The sequence below is a fragment of the Camponotus vicinus genome, unplaced genomic scaffold, assembly GCF_025532165.1.
Source record: "Camponotus vicinus isolate PSW18456_S1 unplaced genomic scaffold, iyCamVici1.0 SCAF_3, whole genome shotgun sequence".
Taxonomy (NCBI): Eukaryota; Metazoa; Arthropoda; class Insecta; order Hymenoptera; family Formicidae; genus Camponotus; species Camponotus vicinus.
The window spans coordinates 12,154,142-12,177,056 of NW_028141967.1; the positions used below are offsets into that span (position 1 = coordinate 12,154,142).

At 34.6% G+C, this 22,915-nt stretch overlaps 2 protein-coding genes across 2 annotated transcripts; both read right to left on the reverse strand.

Moving 5' to 3' along the window:
* Positions 1–353: 353 nt before the first annotated feature.
* Positions 354–3,388, reverse strand: LOC145969059 (uncharacterized). The gene is made up of 7 exons (XM_083094920.1): positions 2,101–3,388; positions 1,920–2,045; positions 1,305–1,502; positions 1,154–1,261; positions 1,031–1,039; positions 653–952; positions 354–523 (listed from the first exon to the last, which is right to left on the reverse strand). Exons 1-7 carry the CDS (start codon positions 3,386–3,388, stop codon positions 354–356), a joined length of 2,199 nt encoding a protein of 732 aa, XP_082951046.1.
* Positions 3,389–22,339: 18,951 nt separating this feature from the next.
* On the reverse strand, positions 22,340–22,915 carry LOC145969311 (uncharacterized). The gene has a single exon (XM_083095320.1). It carries the CDS (start codon positions 22,913–22,915, stop codon positions 22,340–22,342), a length of 576 nt encoding a protein of 191 aa, XP_082951446.1.

Consider the following 22,915-nt stretch of genomic DNA (forward strand, 5'->3'; position numbering starts at 1 on the left):
ACAATGTCTCCTATTTTGTCACCTATTAAAATCTTACATTTTAATAAATGATCTTTAAGCTCTATAATCATTAATCTAGTGCCATTACAAAGACCTTCATTGATACTTAAATTTCTAATTAACATAATAATACAATTTGGTCTTAAACGCAATTCATGAGGAGGAAGAGACGATGGAGATAAACTATTTAAATATTCTGGTAACAATGCTTCACTCATGTCACCATTGTCATTATTCACGACAGTATCTACACTTGTATAAATTCGTTCTTCATTTATATCTAATAATTCCACAACTTTCTTATTAATTCACATCAATATCTTATTAATTTACATCAATAATTTACATCATTATTAATCTACATCAATATTTCTTGCAGAAAGTATGGCACATTTAGACATTTTAACAAATTCTTTTTTTCTTATTAAATCACCATATATATCTTCCACAATATCAGCGTTAATAGATGCTATACAACATTCAGGAATTTGTATATTATCATTAAGATCATTTAATGTACCATCTACAACATTCAATAAAAATTTTACAAATTCAATTTCTTCTGGAAGAACTCTCATATTTTGTATTAAAAAGAATTTTACGAAATGTTTCCAAAGAGAACTAAACTTAATAGAAAGATTTACAATTTCACTTCGAGTAGCATGTACTTTAATAGGCAAAAGTTGTCTAAAATCACCACCTAATAAAACAATTTTTCCACCGAAAGGAATATCATTATTCATAATATCACGCAATGTTCGGTCCATTATTTCTAAAGCATATCGTGGTGCCATTGGTGCTTCATCCCAAATAAAAATATCAATTTCTTTTAAATATTGAGCTTCTTTTGATTGGATTTTAATAATTGATGATGAATCAGCAAATAATGGAACTGGTAATCCAAATATCTTATGGACTGTTTTTCCAAAAGGTAATAATGTAGCTGCAATACCTGTAAATGCCATTGTACATACACGTTTATTTTTAATTCTAGCTAAATAATAGATAGTTGTGTATATATATGTTTTACCTGATCCACCTGGACCATCAATATAAAAACAATTATTAGAGATAATATTATTTTCTAATTCATTTAATATAAGATCGACGATCTCTTTCTGCTTATTATTTAATTGTTTATATTGTTTGGTACCTATTTCCATAGCTTCTTCAAATGCCATGCAATCCTCTTCTTCTTCATTTTCTGTTAGTTCCATTTGTGGAAAATCAACAAAACTTTTACCTTCTACTACGAAGCATCCTATTAATTTGTACATATGCTTTTTTTTGTCCCTGTAACGTACCAAAATATCGAATATAATCCTCAGACATTGCTATTTTAAAGTTTTCCCACAACTCTTCAGGATGTAATGGTTGACAATGTAATAATATACGTACAAATAATCTACGAAGTTGTCGTGGCATCATCCATCCAACAGCTTCATTTATAGCTCTTTTCCACTCATCATCATCTTCAATCAAACCTGAAGCTAAACATGCTGCTGAAAATGATTGACAAACTTCTCCATTTACAGTTCTTAAATCGTTAAAACTTGTAGCCCCTTTTACTGTGAGTAACAATAATCGTAAATGAAATAATTCTATTTGTGTTGGACTAACGGAATACATTCGTCCTATACAATTATAATGACTTTTACGTTTGACCCAACGTGATACATTTTTACCATTAACTTTCTCTTTTTTAAATGTATAATAACTTGGAATTTCTATATACAAATACTGTTTTGCTTCTTCATCGCGTAAGTTTAATGAAAAATAATCTATTAACATAGTAACTTGATCTAAAGCAGAAGTCATTGCATTGTCAATGTTTTCATTTTCAATTATAATATTTTGCTCATTAGGAAGATGAACTGGTAAACGTATTATAGCGTGACTTTTATCTTGTAGTTTTTTACCAAGAATACGCCAGCTAGCTTCAACAGATCCAACATAACGAGCTTCGATATAATTATGTATCTCATCATGATCAATAACAACACTTTCTGTTATTGGTTCAATAGTTATAGCAGCAACATCATGTCCTTTAAATATATAATATATAAATATATTTATATAGATATTTAACTGATTTAATACTTGAAACTACTTCAACATTTATATGACTATTAAATATAATTGATAAAGTAGGACAATATGGAACAACAAAACGATTATCAACTACATATCCACCAGGACGTTCAAAATTTCTTCCATTATTTCGTCGACGATAATAAGGATAAGCATCTTCATCCATTCTAGTTTCTTCGAGAAAAGGTTTCGGATAATGTTTCGAACAATGTCCATCTACTAAACACCAATCGCTACAAGGTCCATGAATCATATGTCTCATAACTATATCATGTAAGATTTGATTTTCACATGAATCAGGAATTTCAGCAGAAATAAATTTATCAACGATCTGCGGAGTTGTTATTTTAAAATTATATTTTAATGTAATCAGTATATGAACATGTGGCAACCCACGTTTTTGAAATTCAATAACGTATACAAACGCTGCTACTTCACCAAAAAACTTTTGCTTAACAATCAAATCAATTAAATAATCCTTTTTAATGTTAAAAACACGAGCACATATGTCAGGTCTATCACAAGCTTGTTGACCGGGTAAAAGATTTTCCTCAATTTCACGCCATTTTGGATTGCAAGTCATGGTAATGAAAAGATCTGGTTTACCAAATTTACTAACAATTGCCATTGCATCTTGATAATTTTGTAACATATTACGTGGCGATCCAATAAATGTGGAAGGAAGTATGACCATTTTTTCAATACGCCCATTTAAGTTATTCGCTGTAGTTTGTAAATAATCTCTTAAACCTTGATATGTTTCACTACGTAATTCTTTTTGATGATTTTTACAATAATCAATTCTATCTTTTTCAATTTTTACATAACTGTCTACAAGCCACTGCTGAAATAAACGACGTCCTAATAAAAAACCATTAAATTCATCGCGAATAGCTATACGGTATTTAATATATTGTCCTCTAGTTATTCGTCTATTACTATTTAATTTTTTTAAATCACGATGCCATCCTTGAGTGCCGTGTGGATAAAATAAAGGATATACCCATGGTTCAACATTGGGATCCATAATACTAACTTTTTGTAAACTTTTAATATTTTTATTACATACAGTAACGTATGAGTCTGGAATTTCTCCATCAGCAGTTGTATAAAAAACAGCAGCAACTTCATTAGTTCTTTGAGCATTGTATCGACGTCGATCCATATTTGGTCTTAAAGTAAACGATAATTGTAATTCCGGTAATAATTCACCAGATTCCATTTCTAAACGTCGTTGCTTTTCTAATTCTTCACCCATCATTTGATAAGACTGAGCAAATACATTAAATTCCCGCATTATTTGTTCAAGGTTTTGTACAATTTCAAAATCTATGTATGAATTTTGATTAAGACGATGATTTATTGCTTTATTTGAATCTACGATAAAAAGTTGGCCATAAGTAGGACTTTCGTTTTGTGCAGCATATAATGCTTTATTAATTTGATAATAAATCTGTCCTTGTATTTTAAAACAATATGGACGTCTACCTCGTCTACCTTGAAAGTTAATTAAATTAGCGTTAAATGAGGCAAATGAAAATGAACTGTTATAACTACGAATATTTTGAAAAAAATTATTAGATTTTATGTGACTACCATCAAATAAACTACGAATGAATTGAGGAAATTCAGGCAAAGGTTGCACAGATACTGCACCATGATTACAACAATCATGAAATGAATATCCTCTATTAGAAACTTTTTCAGCTGCAAAGTGTTTTGCATTACAATGAATACAATACACATCCATAGGACCAATATAATATTCAATTACATCAGTAAGTGATAGTGTACTAATATTATTTAAACGAGGTTGTTTTTTCTGCCGTGATCGATAACGAGTTTGATATTCTACAGATGATTGTAATGTTGATCTAACACTTAAAGGATTTTCTTCAATTTCCCAATCTAATTCTATTACACGATTATCATTTGATGTACCAGCAATACAAATAGTTTGTTGATTTGACTTTTTTGAAGAATTTTCAACTAATTTGTTATTTTCATGACGGCGTCGTTGATTCTCCCTTCTTTTTTCTCGATGTCGTTGTAAAAATTCTTATCTTTCTTCTAAAGTACGTACAATTTTACGTCTTGTCATTTTATAAGAATTTTCTATATTAATATACTATATATGAGATCTTAAATATATACACGTAATGTTATTAATAAATATTAATAAAGAGAAAATAATTTATACAAAAAATTTTTACTATTGAAATATCTTTTACTATTTAAATAATCTACATACTATTATTATATTAATAATATATTATTATTATTATTATTTTATTATTATTTAAATATTATTATTACTTATAAATTATTATTATTATTAGATTAAATTCAATTTAAAATAAAAATTAATATTCTCTTTAGGAATGGAATCTGACGAATTATTATCGGAGTTACAATTATCATTTACTTTAAAACCAAATATGGATCGACGTCGATACAACACTCAAAGAATTAATAAAGTTGCTGCTGTTTTTCTCACTTTAAATAAATTAGTTTACATAAATAAGTTAATTATTATGGTTATTATAGTTATTGTTAAAATTATTATTTTGTTATCATCATTATCATCATCTTCATTATCATTATTATCGTTATCATTGTTGTTATCGTCAATATTATAATAGTTTATATCATCAGTATCATCATTTATATATCATTCATATCATCGATTATCATCAATATCATAATTATTATTAATAATAATATCAATACTTCTGAATAATATTATTTATTTATTAATTACACATACATAAAAAAAATAAAATAAATTACAATATATAATAATTAATAATACCACTGTAATAAAATTAAATATTAATTAAATTTTTATAAATACAATATAATGAAATATATTATAATACAATAAAATTAAAATATAATTAAATATAAAATACTAATTGTAATTAAATTAAAATAACAATATAAAAAGTTTTCTCAAATAATTTTCTTTCTTCACTCTTCCTTCTTCTCTTACTAATTGTAATTAAATTAAAATAACAATATAAAAAGTTTTCTCAAATAATTTTCTTTCTAAACTCTTCCTTCTTCTTTTCCTCTTTTTCTACTATTTATTTTGTCACTTTTTATAACTTTCTCGCCTTTCCTGAAACAAGAGAAATAAATATTAATCATTTACATTTATTTTAAAAAATAATATATAAGAAATTATACAAATAATACATACATACATACATACATATGCATAATTTATGTATACATATCTATATATATACAGGGTGAGTTTTTTATCTTGAGACATTGAAATATCTCGTAAAGTTTAAAAGATACGAAAAAATGTTTCAGACAAAAGTTGTATGGTTCCAAGGGGGACATAAGATGGTATCATTAATTTGACCTTAAAGAGTCACCTGAAGGTCACGTGAAGATCACCACCAACTTCTTAAATGGGATACCCTATATACTTTTACATATTCTTATAGCTCATCTCGAGAGCTTTCCAAAACAGTATAATTAAGTTAGTTTTCATTAAGTACTTTCCGAGTTATGAGACTTGAAATCATTTCTTAATTTTACATAAACCGTAAAATATCTTGTAAATTATTCATTTTTTGATTATCTTACCTTAATACTTTTATGTACAAAATAACGAGAGGAATCAATTGGTGTAAAGGAAACACATAATTGTTTCGAAAAAAAAAAATGTAATTTGCAATCAACAATTACATTTTTTTTTCGAAACAATTATGTGTTTTCTTTACACCAATTGATTCCTCTCATTATTTTGTATAGAAAAGTATTAAGGTTAGATAATCGAAAAATGAATATTTTACAAGATATTTTACGGTTTATGTAAAATTAAGAAATGATTTCAAGCCTTATAACTCAAAAAGTACTTGAGGGAAAAATATTTTATTATAGCGTTTTGGAAAGTCCTCGAGATAAGCTACAAGAATATGCAATAAAAAATGGAGGGTTCCATTTAAGAAATTGACGGTGACCTTCACGTGACCTTCAAATGACTCTCCAAGGTCAAATCATTGCCACCATCTTATGGCCCCCTTCAAGCTATACAACTTTTGTCTGAAACATTTCTTTCTAAAGTGCATAGTTTATGAAATATTCGACCGTATCGGGACTTTTGGGACACCCTGTATACTTATACATATATATATATATATATATATATATATATATATATAATTAAATATATATATATTATAATATAGATTATATTATTTTTATTTATAGTTAAATTACATTAATAATTGTAAACCTACTCTCCCTACATTATTACATATATACTTCTTAACCATTAGTGTGTATGCAAGATAATACATCATATAATACATTGATTTATTAAAAAATAACAAGAATTGTACGAATCTTAATACAGTTACATATATATAACTATGTTCATTAAATTTTTATTAACATAATAAATAATAAATACTTCATAAATATTTTCTACTATAATTCTTACTATTTTTCAACTAAGTTATTTTTTAATATATATGTATTATCTTTACTTATACTTTATCTTATATATATATATATATATATATACAATAATAATTATTTAAGAACATATTTACTATAATGCAAATAGAGTTCAACATTCTTAATCTAATTTAAATTTTGCAAGAAAAATTGCTAATAAAAAAATTTGTATAAAAAAGTGATTATTCATTTTCTGGATTATTATTGTTTGCGCAAGATAATTTTTATAATATATAAAACTTTAAAAATAACTTGATTCTTTGAAAACTAAAGAATTATATATAGGAAATATTTATAAAATATATATTGTTTGTTTTATTGATAAAAATTTAGTGAGTATATTTAATATATTTTGAATATTTTTTAAATATTTTTTAAGTATAACCTATACACAATTCTTATTAGTTTTTTTCAATAAACTAAACTATTTAAAAAAATATATATATATTACATACATAAGTTATCTAGTATATGCAATAATCTAAAAAATGTATAGGCACTTCTTTATACAAGCTTCTTTATAAACAAACTCTTCTTGCAATATTTAAATTAAATTAATAAATTTAAATCTATCCACATTAGTACATTATTATGGTATATATAAGATACAGTTTAATACATGTATTTTTATAAATAACATATTGTAATGATTTAAGAATATACGTACTAACTTAAATAGAATTCAACATTATTAATCTAATTTAAATATTACAGGAAGAGTTTACTTATACAAAAGCTTATATAAAGGAATAGCTATATATTTCCTGGATAACAAGCTTGTTGTACAAGCTTCTTTATAAGCAAACTCTTCCTGCAATATTTAAATTAGATTAGTAATGTTGAATGCTATTCGCATTAGTACATATACTCTTAAATCATTACTACGCAATAGAATTCAACATTATTAATCTAATTTAATTATTACAGGAAGAGTTTACTTATACAAAAGCTTATATAAAGGAATAGCTATATATTTCCTGGATAACAAACTTGTTGTACAAGCTTCTTTATAAGCAAACTCTTCCTGCAATATTTAAATTAGATTAGTAATGTTGAATGCTATTCGCATTAATACATATACTCTTAAATCATTACTACGCATATAAGATAACGTAGAACATATAATGCATATTTACAAATAACTTCTATATATATTCTTGAGAGGATTTAAATTATTAGTGTAATTTAACTACAAATAAAAATAATATAATTTATATTATATTATTTTACATATTAACATATATGTGTACATATGTATATGTAATGTATATATATTATATATATGTATATATATGTACATACATATAATTACAATATAGCTTATATATTTTATACATATTGTAAATATAATTGTAAATATAAATATGTACAAATGGTATGACCTTTTCGCGATCAAAGTTTTTCATACTTTCTTTTAAAAAAGAACATTATTTATACACATATTTACATACCTTCTTTATTCGATTTTTCTTCTTTTTCTCTTTCTTCTTTTTCTATCCTCTTCACGAGATTCTTTTTACTTCTTTTTTAACGAACTACTATGTAGCACGAAAGACCAAAGTAACAGATAGGTTATGGATGACAAAGCGCTCGAGCGCTACGCTACTTACCGCGAATATATCGCAACGCACCAGCATCCAATCAGCATCGCAGAAAAGAAGGCTTCAACGTTTCGATATAGTCGAGTAATCGACTTAACATACACTTTTTAAGGTAGGATGTTTTACGGTTTACGTAAAATTAAGAAATTATTTCAAGCCTCGTAACTCAAAAAGTACTTAACGAAAAGGTACTTAATTATAGTGTTTTGGAAAGCTCTCGAGATAAGCTACAAGAATATGCAATGACAAATAGTAGGTTCCATTTAAGAAATTGAAGGTGACCTTCATGTGACCTTCAAATAACTCTTCAAGGTCAAACCAATGGTACCATCTTATGTCCCCCTCGAAACCATACAACTTTTGTCTGAAACATTTTTGTTTGCTGGGCTTAGTTTTTGAGATATTTTACTGTCCAAGTTAAAATGGGACACCCTGTATATATATATATATATGTAAAATTATAGATGTAGGGAATATTTCTGCGTAACTATATTTGTGTCTACGCAGGCAAATGTAATAAATGTCTATGTAACTATAATTATGATTGCGCAGTCAAATATGTAAATTTCTACACGCTCGCGCGCGCGCACACGCGCACACGCGCGCGCGCACACACACACACACACACACACACACACACACACACACACACACGTATATATATGTATATAATTATATTTTATATATATATATATATATATATATATATATATTATATACTATATTTTAAGTTGTGGGAGGATGGATTATATATGTTGATGCTGCTTTATAAAATAATATTTATTACGATACGCAACAAACTTATATCAAACTTTTATGGTAATTATATTATTATGATTTACTTATTACATACATCTGTTTAAGTTATTTCGAATTTTTAACTTCTTTTTTTTTCTCTTATAGACCTAGTAATGGCTAAATTTCAATTTTATTTAAGATCTAATACAATGACAGAATTGCAACATGTCTTATCGTTCAATTAAATCTAAACTTCTAAAACTTTCTTTGATTCTTCATACGTGAAACAAAATTTTATTTTATAATAAAAAATAATGCAATAATAATGAAATCTATAATAGTAAATATGTAATAATAAAAACTTAATTAAATCAATAGTAATTTTGACTTGTAATATATAATAATATAGTATACAGGAACTAAAAGGGACAAAATAATTTAATACCTACGGAAAAAATACGTATTGGTGCGAATACGTATAAAGTTAATAGTAGAATTTTTCATGAAGGTAAGAATATAATCGATGAACATTACACAAACATTGTATGTACTAAAAGTACCAAATGGCAATTAATAAATGATTTAGTAATACAAAAGTTGGCCTCGAAATGCTAAAAATGCATATATATTTTTTGCAGAAAAGATATAAATTTTACAAAAAGGTGTGAAATCCCTCTAAAAAACCTTACAAAGGTAAAAAAAGTACGCCAAGTATATAAAAAATATTCCACCTTGTATGCAACAAAACGTTTAATAAAAAAATATCGCTAAAAATAATTTATAAAAATTTTCCCTCAAAAAATATATATAATTTTTCTAAAAAGAAAATCAAAACTAAATATGAAATCAAAAATTAACTAGCCAAGTACATTGAAGCAATTGATAGGATTTGTAATTTCAAATAAATTTATCACAAATTCTATCTTGCATTTATGTATTATAGATTCTCGACAAAATGAAAATGATTTTCAAAATAAGTTCAATACTTTGTATGATATATAAAAATACATTATTATGTGTGATCCAAATAAATATTTGTACAAAATATGAAATAGCACTAATATATTGCGGCTTTTATATTAGATTACAAATAGTAAGTCATGAAACTATTTAACACTTACTGCAATAACATCGACTGTATTAATCGCCAATAACATCGCAATAATATCGACTGTATTAATCGCCAATTTTGAATTTAAAAGAGAAAAACTAATTGATTTGTTTTAAGATCATAAGTTTTACTAAGTAGACCTGGAATTAAAGGATTTAAGAAAAGTTACATACAAAAATTTTACCCGAGTTGTATTACAATTTACACATTTTTATTATTATGAAATATTTAATTTTGAAATTAATCATAAGCTTTGCCAAGTAAATTCGGAACTAAAAAAATTAAGACCAAAGCGACTTACAAAAACTTGGCGTGCTCGAGTCAAATTATAATACACATAATTTTACAAATTTACAAATATACATAATTTTATAAAGTTTGCGAATTATATACATGTAATTAATTTCAATTATAGATTAATATGACCCGAGCACGCCAAGTTTTGTATGTAACTTTTCTTAAATCCTTTAATTCCAGGTCTACTTAGTAAAACTTATGATCTTAAAACAAATCAATTAGTTTTTCTCTTTTAAATTCAAAATTGGCGATTAATACAGTCGATGTTATTGCAGTAAGTGTTAAATAGTTTCATGACTTACTATTTGTAATCTAATATAAAAGCCGCAATATATTAGTGCTATTTCATATTTTGTACAAATATTTATTTGGATCACACATAATAATGTATTTTTATATATCATACAAAGTATTGAACTTATTTTGAAAATCATTTTCATTTTGTCGAGAATCTATAATACATAAATGCAAGATAGAATTTGTGATAAATTTATTTCAAATTACAAATCCTATCAATTGCATCAATGTACTTGGCTAGTTAATTTTTGATTTCATATTTAGTTTTGATTTTCTTTTTAGAAAAATTATATATATTTTTTGAGGGAAAATTTTTATAAATTATTTTTAGCGATATTTTTTTATTAAACGTTTTGTTGCATACAAGATGGAATATTTTTTATGTACTTGGCGTACTTTTTTTACCTTTGTAAGGTTTTTTAGAGGGATATTTATATTTTAGAAAAATTTCATGAAAGATTTCTGAAATATTTCAAATCTTGCAATGCAATATTTCCAAAATATTTCAGAAATCTTTCATGCTGTGTGGGACGTCTGATTCCAGACATCCGTTAACGGCCAATATTTGGACGTCGATATGATGTCCGGTCTCGGACGTCAAAGTTTCGCGCGAGCATGCAAGGATGTGTTAGTTCGTTGGTTTACCGCTACGCGACGATGTGCGATGTGCTATCATTCTCATAATTAAGTTTTAGTTAGGAGAATTATATAAAGTTTGCAAAGAGTAATAAATAACATTAAAGATATATTGTTCAATTTAATTTCTGATCTCAATGCTTCAGATATTAAGTTGATTTTATAAGTCGGACAAGTAAATGTCCGGTGAATAAACGAAAATAATTCATTATCTATTTAAGATGTAAAGTGCGATATGCAAGTATAAATATAAATAAAATTTTTATATGAATTTTTTATGTAAAATTTTATATGAAATAGATAAATTATATTATTATTTAATTTTGTTGGGTCAAATGTTTTATATATTATAAAGGATACATAATGTCATCCACTTATATATAATCAATAGTTAGTACTAGGCGGTTTCTAACCCAGGGATTTCAGGGGGGGTGAGGGGCGAGGAGATCTCAGCGGCGCGGGGGAATGACGTCACGCAGGATGGAGGGGGGATGACGTCACGCGGGACGGAGGGGATTTCGATGGCGCGGGGGCTGCGGGGCGGGGGACGCACGTATAAACAAAAATGGCGGTATTCCTTTGAAGAAGATTTTGGGTCTCTCTCTCTATCCCTCCCTCTCTCTCGCTCTCTCTCTCTTTCTCTCTTTATCCCTTTATCTTTCTATCCCTCTCTCTCTCCCCCTCTCTATTCCTCTATCTATCTCTTTATCCCTTTTATCTCTCTTTCTCTCTGTCATCTCTGTATTATCGCAAGTATACAATATTAGTCATAAACTTATATTTTGAGATATTTCGGGGTCCGACGTTTTCGAGCAATCTGTGAATCATAGCGAGATAACAACACATTTTTGAGATATTTCGGGGTCCGACGTTTTCGAGCAATCTGTGAATCATAGCGAGATAACAACACATTTTCAACCCTAGGTTCAGTTACAAAAAAATTTTTTCTTTTGTGCTCCCAACAATCTCTGAATATCCCTCTCTCTTTCTCTCTTTATCCCTTTTATCTCTCTTTGTCATCTCTGTATTATCGCAAGTATACAATATTACCAGTTAATAAACAATATAAATAGAAGTATTCTTTGAAGGATTGGGTGGATGGAAATGCGTGCGAAGAAATTACGTCATGATTTAGACTTAAAAAACTCTTTATTTATGTTTTATATATATTTTTCTTACGTACTATGGACTAAAAACTAAAGCTGCCAGTTCGCAATCGACGAGTTGATGCTTGTTGAAAGCGTCACTCGCTCGTATTTCATTTGATATTTCTTTCGGATTTATTACAGTGGAAGCGATATTGGAGAATTGCGTAAATTTGACATCAACTGTTTGGATAATTTTATCCAATCGATCAAAAGTTACATCTATGCATTGATCGAGATCGAACATACGATGTAACGTCGATTCGACCATCATCAAGCATACGTTTGAAGATTCGAGACTTATGAGTTTGACGTCGTTAATCGTACGAATTCTCACTGTTAGCGGTCCAACGCTTATGAAATTGTAGTCATCTTTAGAGTCGTTTCGAGGTAAATTTTGAATATTGCGACGTTGCTCGTAGAGTCCCTTCCACGTTTCGAGAGATAATATCAGTTCCTTTCCTCGATGATCTCCTATGACAATCTCCACGTAACTCGGTGGACCCACGTTGATACCAATTTCGAGGAATTTGAATTCCGTAGCTGTCAATGCGTATCGTCTACCTAGTATACGAACCGCACGACGCTCCAACGAAATGCTACAGAAAAATTAAAATTAAATAATAGTAATAATACAATTTGTAAAAATCGAAAAATAGAAAAAAGTTAAACTAAACTTACTCGTCACATTTGTTCTCAAACGATGAAGTTTTATTACGACTCGGCATGTAATTATTCACGCGTCTTCCGATGCCGCTGCTGCTGTTTCTTTCGACGTAGTACATTTCTCTGGGAGTTATGAAAAGTGAACCACGAGAGCGGTGTTAACGCGACACTGATCTTATAAGAAATAACCGAATATACATAACGCTCATCTTCCAAAAGTATAATGTGGTGGGGGGATCAATGCTTCTAACGTTCTGAAATTTAGGAGAAGGGGAGACGGCGCTCAGATAAAAATTCTTAGAAACGCAATGAAGGATTAGGGTGGGGAAATAAGAGATAACACATATTAATGTTTACATTTTTTATTTTTCTTGCAATTCTTTCTGGCGTTGCAACCACCAGTTAAATATTTTGAATACATTTTGTAATGCACAATTCTTAACATGTTTTCCACATCGCATACTATTGGTAATATCTAATTTATTTAGAGAATCAATATCTTCGTAATCTGCATCCAAGGTTTCAATGATATAGCCGTTTCCCGCATCGTCTAGTATATCGGTCAGCCATTTTCGCTTTTCAAGTCCTTTAACGTACACGACAGATGATTCTTTTTCGTGTATCGTACCAACGACTGCTGTTGTAATTACACGGTGAGCCAAGTCATATGGAACGTTTCCGTCTTCCCATTGTAATCCGTGATGATTTCTAATCACCCATAAAACTTGACGTTGCTCAGATTTTGTTAGCACGCTCCACGGTACAGGATTTGCGAAAAAATAATGCGAGAGAACATATCCCTTCCTCAGGACTGCCGCTTCTTTCACGAAGAATAGTTTGTCGATGATAAATCCTTGCAGATCCACAAACGTTGGTATAGACATGACGATCTCTCTCTCTCTCTCTCTCTCTCTCTCTCTCTCTCTCTCTCTCTCTCTCTCTCTCTCTCTCCCCGATGCATCAGTCGAGAGGAATGGGAAACTCTAAAATCATCTCGCAGCACTTTGATTTATATCCTCCTCCCCTCTCTCATGTGTCGATGTTATCGCTTAGGTGATTTTGCGTACAACGTTAGTCAACGGATTGTACTGGATCACACGATCGTGTATGATGAGGCAGTACGCAGTGGTATTCGCCGGCACGTTCTCCTTACATTCAAATTCCAATCTCACATCCACGGTTGCGCTCTTGACCGATTCGTTTTGTCGAGAACAATCGATAATCACGAACGGACCGTCTTGTTGAAACGTATAGACGGAGAGACTCGGCTCGAGATACTCGTATCCGTAATAGTTCTTGCAGAAGCGCGCGTACGTGTCGTACAGAATGGCACATCTGCCTTTATTGAAATCCAGATTCATATCGTCGTACGGATAACATTCCGAATTCAGATAGAGTTTCACGTTGATTAATTGGCAGTTGTCGAATTGAGTCGCATTCTTAGTCAAGGAATTCTTCCGGTCTATTTGCATAGCGAAGATAACGTATCGTGGTTTCTCCAGTTGAGTCGCAGTCTTAATGGCCCACGAATGCTTGTTGTAAGCTGCAATAGCGGATACTCGTACAGATCCCACGAGCGAAAACCCATGCTGAGATATCGTCCGCTTTCCAGAGCACGCAGCATCGACAGTTTTTCGATCTCGCTCAACAGCACGTGAGGCATTCGCCATTGTATCTTGAATATGTTCATCACAGGCTCCAGCGTTTTAGAATTTGCAAACAGACAATTATTATCGTTGCGCGATCGTATTAAGATCAATTCGTGACGAGCGTTAATCACCACTCGTTTATAATCCTCACAAAATCCCAATAACATGTGGAGCGGTACGCAAAAATTGAAATGTCCATTCGCATAGGTCAACGGATCCTAGCCGGCGTTTTTCATAATCACGTTTCTATCGGATGATACCGTTACATAGTTTTTGAGCGTAGTAGTTATTCTTACGTTTCTATTGCGATCAATCTCAACGCCATCGAGTTCGTATCGAATCTCATCGAACATGAATGCGACGCAATTATTTCCCAGTACCACATCACTTTCTCCTTCAACTGTTGCTGTTTTTTTCCCCGTTAGTTGTCCCTCGATGTATAGGAAACTCTCGTACGGCAGCGTATACAGATCCTGTTGTTGTATGGGTATTCTTATCTCGTCACTGTGTCCGAACGTTGTATTGGCGAACGGGTTGTACGTGTGAGTCTCGATCTTGATGATACGATTGTCAAAGATCGGTTCATCACCGATGTTGAGAATGTCGGTCATCGTTCAGCTGTTTCGCACCGCAAATCCCAAAGATTGTAAAAATGCAACGTTCGATGCGCTGAGTTTCTTTTTCTTGGATGATTTGATATTAGCGAACGTCGACGTTGTTCTTGTTGTTGTTGTTGTTGGTGGTGTTGCTGGTCTCGTAAAGATTGCGTTATCTCACGTCTTTCGATCCGTTCAATACGAGCATCTCATACGTCGCATACGTACGTGCAATCTTACGGTGATCTCTTCTCCTCGAAAATCGAGCAATCGTCCGTTCTGGTCGACAACGCGTAACGTTAAATCCGTAATGCTCCGCGCGATGATCGTCAGGTAAATGATCTGTGCAGGCGTTTCCGATATCTTATATCCCGGTGGTACTCTCGGTGAAAATTCATGTATCGTATGAACGAGTATGCCGTTGTTGTACGCACCCGCGGTCACGTTACACTCTATACGGATAATATTCACGTTGAGAATGTTAATCGGCATGTTTGATTCGTACCATTTTCGCGGCTCGAGAATACGATTCGAGAATCCTAGCAGCGATCCAATGTTGTCAGGTTTGGTAAAGTTTATTCTGTAGGCACATTTGATCTCGCTCCTCATTGTATTGTAATTAGCGCGGAGCACTATCGGATATTCGCCATCTTCATAGTCACCGCCGTCAATGTGTTTCTCATCGCGATGTTTCCGTGAAATTGCATGTTTCAAAAATTCATGTATATTTTGCAACTCATACGATCCCTCAGGAATCGTAATTTCCTCGTCGTCTTCGCCAAAGTAAAATTTATTATTCGAGGAATTTACATTCGGTATCGTGTGATAAGTCTCAAAATCCGTTAGACCGAGCTCGTAATCGCCGTCGCTCAAATCTACGATGGGAAAGAAGTTTGCCGTGAGAACGCTACTCTTCCCAGTCAATGTGAACGTCATAGACATGTCGACGAAACTGTTTAACGAATACTGAGTTAAATAGCGCAATATCTGTCTTTAAATTCACATGCATCGACCGTTCGAAGAAACTGCAAGCACAATTGTCCGCAGATACTCTGATCGTAAGTTTGAACAGGTGTGTAATTGTACTGTATCTTCGTTACGTTTCGTCCGAGATATCGCACCAATTCATTCGGTGGTCGAAGATTGCCGAAACTGTCGAAATATATAGCGCGATTCCCCCTCTTTGCATACGCTACCCAATGAGTACCTGGTCCTTCGACGCTATCCAAATTTACGATGCCGCTCTCGTTTTGATATATACCACCGATCGGTAACGAGTTGCGCATGAAAACACCTCTAAAATATGGAATGTGCATACGTTTTGCCAGTTGTAGCAATTGTATGTTGGTAGTTGCGCCCTGCGGCATTTTTAGCGTCTCTTTGACGTTTTTTTTTTCTCGTTGAGGCTCCTCGTCCGTATTTGTAAGGAGCGAGATATAATCCGTGACCTTCCATGGCGCGATTGTGACGTAGCATCTCTTGCAACTGAGGTTGCGCGGCTTTTCCGTCGTTCACCACTTTCGCTACACCAGCCGCTCCACCGATCAGGGATCCGAGCGCACCCTACATTGGTAGAATCGGCAATACACCGCCGCATTTCGCTACCGGAAATATCCGTTTCTTCACCGTTTTTTTCTTCGTCTTCGTCTTCAGACCCATACCGAGCTTCGTCTTGGCTTTCATCGCTGCCCAGACAGTTGTGGCGGCGGCTCTCTCACCGAGAGTCGAATCTTTCGCAACGATGCGATTCCGCGCTTTCTCAGCGAGTATCCTATCCGCCGCGTGTCTCTCGGTGAGATCGTTGTTCCGAGAGTATGCTATATCGTGTTCGCGACACGCCGCGTCCAATGGATTTATACCTCGATCGCCTCTGACTAATCGCTTTTGCAACCGCGTGCCTGGTCCGCAAAACTGATAGCCGGGAATATGGAATTCGATCGGAAGTGCGTTTATCGCGTGATTTAATAGGCCTCTACCTATTTTCGTTGACATTCGCCGCAATTCTTTATCAACGGCGCCGGACCGTCGATGTGCGTTTCCTGCCACGGCTGATTGTAATGTTCGTAACAGCGACGATACGTCTGAACCTCCGGATCCGCTTTTATGTGTTCCGGAAGTTTGTCCCACACGTAGTGGACGTAATCACCGCACGTTCTCAATAGAACTGCTTTCGCACAAATTGTAGCTGTTCGACGCTCAAATCGCGAATATCGAAAGGATTTGTTAGCAGGGTGAACATTTTTTCTCTACTGAGCGACTCGTGATTTCGCGCACCTATAAATAGGCAGGCGTTCGATCCAATCAGCAGTGTTGAAAAAAATGAGATTCGTACAACAACCTTTGACGATATGCGTGACAAATTGCGACGACAGATTACGATCAATGGAGGACAACGCGGAGATGCGCAGGCACGGTACGATGCTACCGACTACTATACGCGCGATCGTTTGCGGCCCCTCGAATTGTGGTAAAACCAACGTTCTGATAAGTCTACTGGAAAGCCCGCATGGTGTACGTTTCGAGAACGTGTACGTGTACTTGAAGTCGCTGCAACAGCCGAAATATCGATATCTGGAGAATTTGTTGACGCCGATCGACGAAATCGGCTATTTTACGTTCTCCAATAACAGTGACGTCATTCCACCGAGCGAGGCACGTCCAAACTCGATTTTCGTCTTCGATGACGTGGCGTGCAAAATACGACAAGCAAAATACGATAAGAGAGTACTTCTCAATGGGTCGTCACTCGAACGTCGACTGCTTCTATCTCTGTCAGACGTACGCGAGAATACCAAAACATCTTATACGCGACAACGCGAACCTGCTGATCTTGTTTAAACAGGACGGTACCAACTTGAAACACGTGTACAACGATCACATGAATACCGACATGTCGTACGGAGATTTCAATGAATTATGTCGTACTTGTTGGCAACAAAAGTATGGATTCCTAGTGATAGATAAGGACAGCTCATTTACGAACGGGCGATACAGAAAAGGATTTATCGTGTTCGCGATACCGCAAAACGATTAGTCGCTGCAGACACACTCTGTCGACATGGCTGAAAGCGATAATATTCGCGAGCGTGAAAAGATTGCGAGGGAGATTGAGAAAACGAGCGAATCGATCCGCAAGAAACATCGCGCTTTAAAGACCGGTAAGATCGACGACGATATCGCGGTCAAGACCCATTTTAGGCCTATTATCGAGCCACTACAAAAAATTGTCGACAACTCTAGCTTAATCACGGTGAAAAACGAGCCGGAGAGTAATACTGATGCTATAATTAAAACGTTACCCAAGCGGTACAAGGAGGAAGAGGAGGAGGAGGAGGAGGAGGAGGAGGAGGAGGAGGAGGATACGACACCGAAAAAGAGACAACGATTGAAGGCGAATCGTTTATCGACATCGCATACATCGGATGAACCGTTGATAACCTCCACACCGTCCGCGACAACGAGAATCGTACAACCCACGATACCCGAATCACTCGCAATCGAAAATGTTTTCGAAACCATGGGCAACCCGCTCGAATCACCATCTGTTCGAAACATGTCACAAACGTTGGAAGGTCAAAAAATGTTACGAGAGCACTTCGGACCACTGGCACAAAAGTACATGGGCGCTCACCTTAGTGGCGACAAAAAAAACCAGATCGATTACGTGTACGGTGTCTATTTCGACAAGAATGAAATGTGGCTCGGTAACAAACGATTCGACATCGGCGCAGATGACTCTATAATCATAGACAAAGTGAGGTACATTGGTACACCTGGATTATACGAGTTGATCTTCAAGAGAATTCGCGATGATGACATATACACTGAGGACGATATGCAAAAATATAAGAGCATATTAATGGCGACGAGTGCGCAAGGTCAATTAAAGAGCAACAGGGGATACAAGTATAAACACATAATTGCACCGTTAATGTCGATCGAATCGAAAAAGAAAAAATGCGGTACGGGAGTATTCATGCCTCGCGCGATGACGCTAACTGACAATAAGATCGATTACGTGCACTGGGACGATCCCAACGAGCTAGTGGATCGTCTACGATTGCTCAACGCTTCGCGCCGAGCTGGCCACAACGCTCACGACAACGAGATCATCGATGAACTTCGCGAAGTTGGTCTTATAATAAATTAAACGGTGTCTCGACAAAACTGATCAGTCGATCGACGTCACTCGCATCGAGAAAAAAATGCCCATCAACAAATTTGGATTATTCGAACGGAGAAATGAAGCAATTAGAACAAGCGATCATTGGGGTAAATCGGTGACAAGTTACTTGCGTCAAAACACTCTGTGTCGCGTCGCTACGTACTATGACGCGAGGTCGCGCAAGTTTCGCCGTGTAGCGCAACCTGAGGCTGATACCGATGCAGTCAACAAACTGTACGTGGAACAATGCGTTAAAACGTTGAAGAATCAGCAGAAAGAATCAGACGAGAAGCTGACTGCGTTTGAGAGGGACGTGCGAGCTTTACAGACTGCGATAAACGAGCTTCGGCGTGCGATTAACACTAATTCAGAAACGGCTATGAACCTGTAATGAGCGGCTGTGGTGAACGGTTTAGGAGCGGCTATTGTACAATTATTAAACATCTGCAAAGGTTTATCGAACGGGTTGGGAACGGCTATCGAACAGCTATAAACGGCTATCGATCGGCTATCGAACGGTTATCGAACAGCTACGAACAGCTACGAACGGCTATCAAACGGCTATCGAACGGCTATCGAACAGCTATGAACGGCTATCGAACGGCTATCGAACAGCTATGAACGGCTATCGAACAGCTATGAACGGCTATCGAACGGGCCAGGAACGTCTAGCAACGAATGATAAAACGCACGGTGATACTCGAGGCACACATCGTTTGATCGATGAATCGAAACAACGATGGATCGGCGATCGGGAATAACCGAGGAAGCGAAGAAACAACATAGTTTAGAGAAACAGCAGTTGGTGAACGAATTGCACGCGCCGGCGAGAAAAAATTTTCCCCGAAGACACGTCATAGTGCGGGGATACGATGACCTGTGGCAAGCTGACATTGTCGAGATGCGTCCGTACTCTCGTTTCAACAGAGGTTACCACTACATACTCACAGTCATCGATGCGTTGAGCAAGCACGCGTGGGCCATACCACTCAAGAGTAAAGGCGGAAGCGAGACAGCTGACGCTATCGCCGAGATAATTCGAGATAGCAAAAGATGTCCGAAAAACTTACAGACTGATATGGGGAAGGAATTTTATAACGCTGACGTGCAACGGCTCATGCGGAAACATGACATCAATCACTATTCTACATATTCGGTATTGAAGGCATCGATCGTTGAGCGATTCAATCGCACGCTGAAAAACGACATGTGGAAGATGTTTACGCTGAACGGATCTTACAAGTGGATCAGCGCGTTATCGCGACTCGTATCGGATTACAACGCGCGCAAGCATCGAACGATCGGTGCGACCCGTCGACGTTACTCCCGCGATCGCTGAAAGACTCTTGGCTACTGTGTACAACCATGTAAATATCGCGGGTCCGGCGAAATTCAAAGTAGATGACTCGGTACGCGTTAGCAAGTACAAGACAGTTTTCGAGAAAGGTTACACGCCAAATTGGACAACCGAAGTGTTTAAAATTGCAAAAGTACAGCATACTAATCCCGTAAACTATCTACTGGAGGATTATCGCAAAAAATCTATCGCTGGAGCGTTCTACGAGTACGAGTTGCATCGCGCGAATTATCCGGACGTGTATCTCGTGAAGAAAGTACTGCGTAGGAGGGGTAACGAGGTTTACGTGAAATGGTTGGGATTTGACAATTCGCACAATTCTTGGATACATAAAGACAATGTGATTTAATTCATACAGTGTTTATTTTTAATTTTCTAGAAAAATATATGTGTATAACATATATATAATATTTGAAAAATGAAAATATACATAAAAATCCTTATCAATATTCCTTGCGATAGTACATGTATTTTTAATATAAGATGTATGAGATATGCATTACATAAAAATATATGAAATATAAAAAATACCAAAAAATCTTTATTAATATTTCTTTTAGTAGTATATTGTATCACACACACACACACACACACACACACACACACACACACACACACACACACACACACACACACACACACACACACACACACACACACACACACACACACACACACACACACACACACACACACACACACACACACACACACACACACACACACACACACACACACACACACACACACACACACACACACACACACACACACACACACACACACACACACACACACACACACACACACACACACACACACACACACACACACACACACACACACACACACACACACACACACACACACACACACACACACACACACACACACACACACACACACACACACACACACACACACACACACACACACACACACACACACACACACACACACACACACACACACACACACACACACACACACACACACACACACACACACACACACACACACACACACACACACACACACACACACACACACACACACACACACACACACACACACACACACACACACACACACACACACACACACACACACACACACACACACACACACACACACACACACACACACACACACACACACACACACACACACACACACACACACACACACACACACACACACACACACACACACACACACACACACACACACACACACACACACACACACACACACACACACACACACACACACACACACACACACACACACACACACACACGGACATTTTACATTTTACATTTTACATTTTACATTTTACATTTTACATTTTACATTTAATATTTGAAAAATGAAAATATACATAAAAAATATATGAAATATAAATGTGTAAGATATGTATTACATAAAACTATATGAAATATAAAAATACAGAAATATATACATAGTTATGTACAAAATATATACAATTAATAATAAACAAAATATACATTTATTTACAAAGGTATGCTATAATGTCCCCATGGTAACGTGTCAGTCGAATCAGATACGATATACCGCTTGTCATCGTACGGACTCAAAGCAATTTTCGTCTCGCGGACGGTATACACTTTGTGCAATTTCGATCTTATGCAAGATTGCTGTCGTGTCATTTCTATTTCGTCATTCAGACACCGCGTGTAATCGTCGAATGTTATCGTTCTCGCAACAACGTTACTTTTGACGCCTTTAACCTTCTTCGTATCCTTTTTCCCGTCCACTCTCACCGCGTACATTTTTGCTCTAAGCCCGACGAATTCGATCATTATAGCGCCGTTAGTTTCATCTTTCATTAAACCCGGCACTTTTTTGTTCGCGAGCGGTATACCGTACGCATTGTCTATCGCATAATCGCTCGTATCAAATCGGTTGATATCGCGCTTCATGTTTTCATAGACATCTTCGCACTCAATGTGATATATAAGACTGTCTGTGTCGGTGTACATTACCCGGCATTTATCACGATATAGCGGTGACATGTACTCATGATGAAATTCGTACAAGCACGTTTTAGAAATGTCGAGTATGCACAT

Bases quoted from the DNA above. Each gene is read 5' to 3' on its own strand.
- LOC145969059 (XM_083094920.1), bottom strand. From the start codon at position 3,388: ATGCGGGAATTTAATGTATTTGCTCAGTCTTATCAAATGATGGGTGAA. The intron at 2,046-2,100 runs GTATTAAATCAG...ATATATTTAAAG, and splicing joins AAATGTTGAAGTAGTTTCAA to GACATGATGTTGCTGCTATA. The intron at 1,503-1,919 runs GTAAAAAACTAC...AATCATTTTCAG, and splicing joins AGCTAGCTGGCGTATTCTTG to CAGCATGTTTAGCTTCAGGT.
- LOC145969311 (XM_083095320.1), bottom strand. From the start codon at position 22,915: ATGTGCATACTCGACATTTCTAAAACGTGCTTGTACGAATTTCATCAT.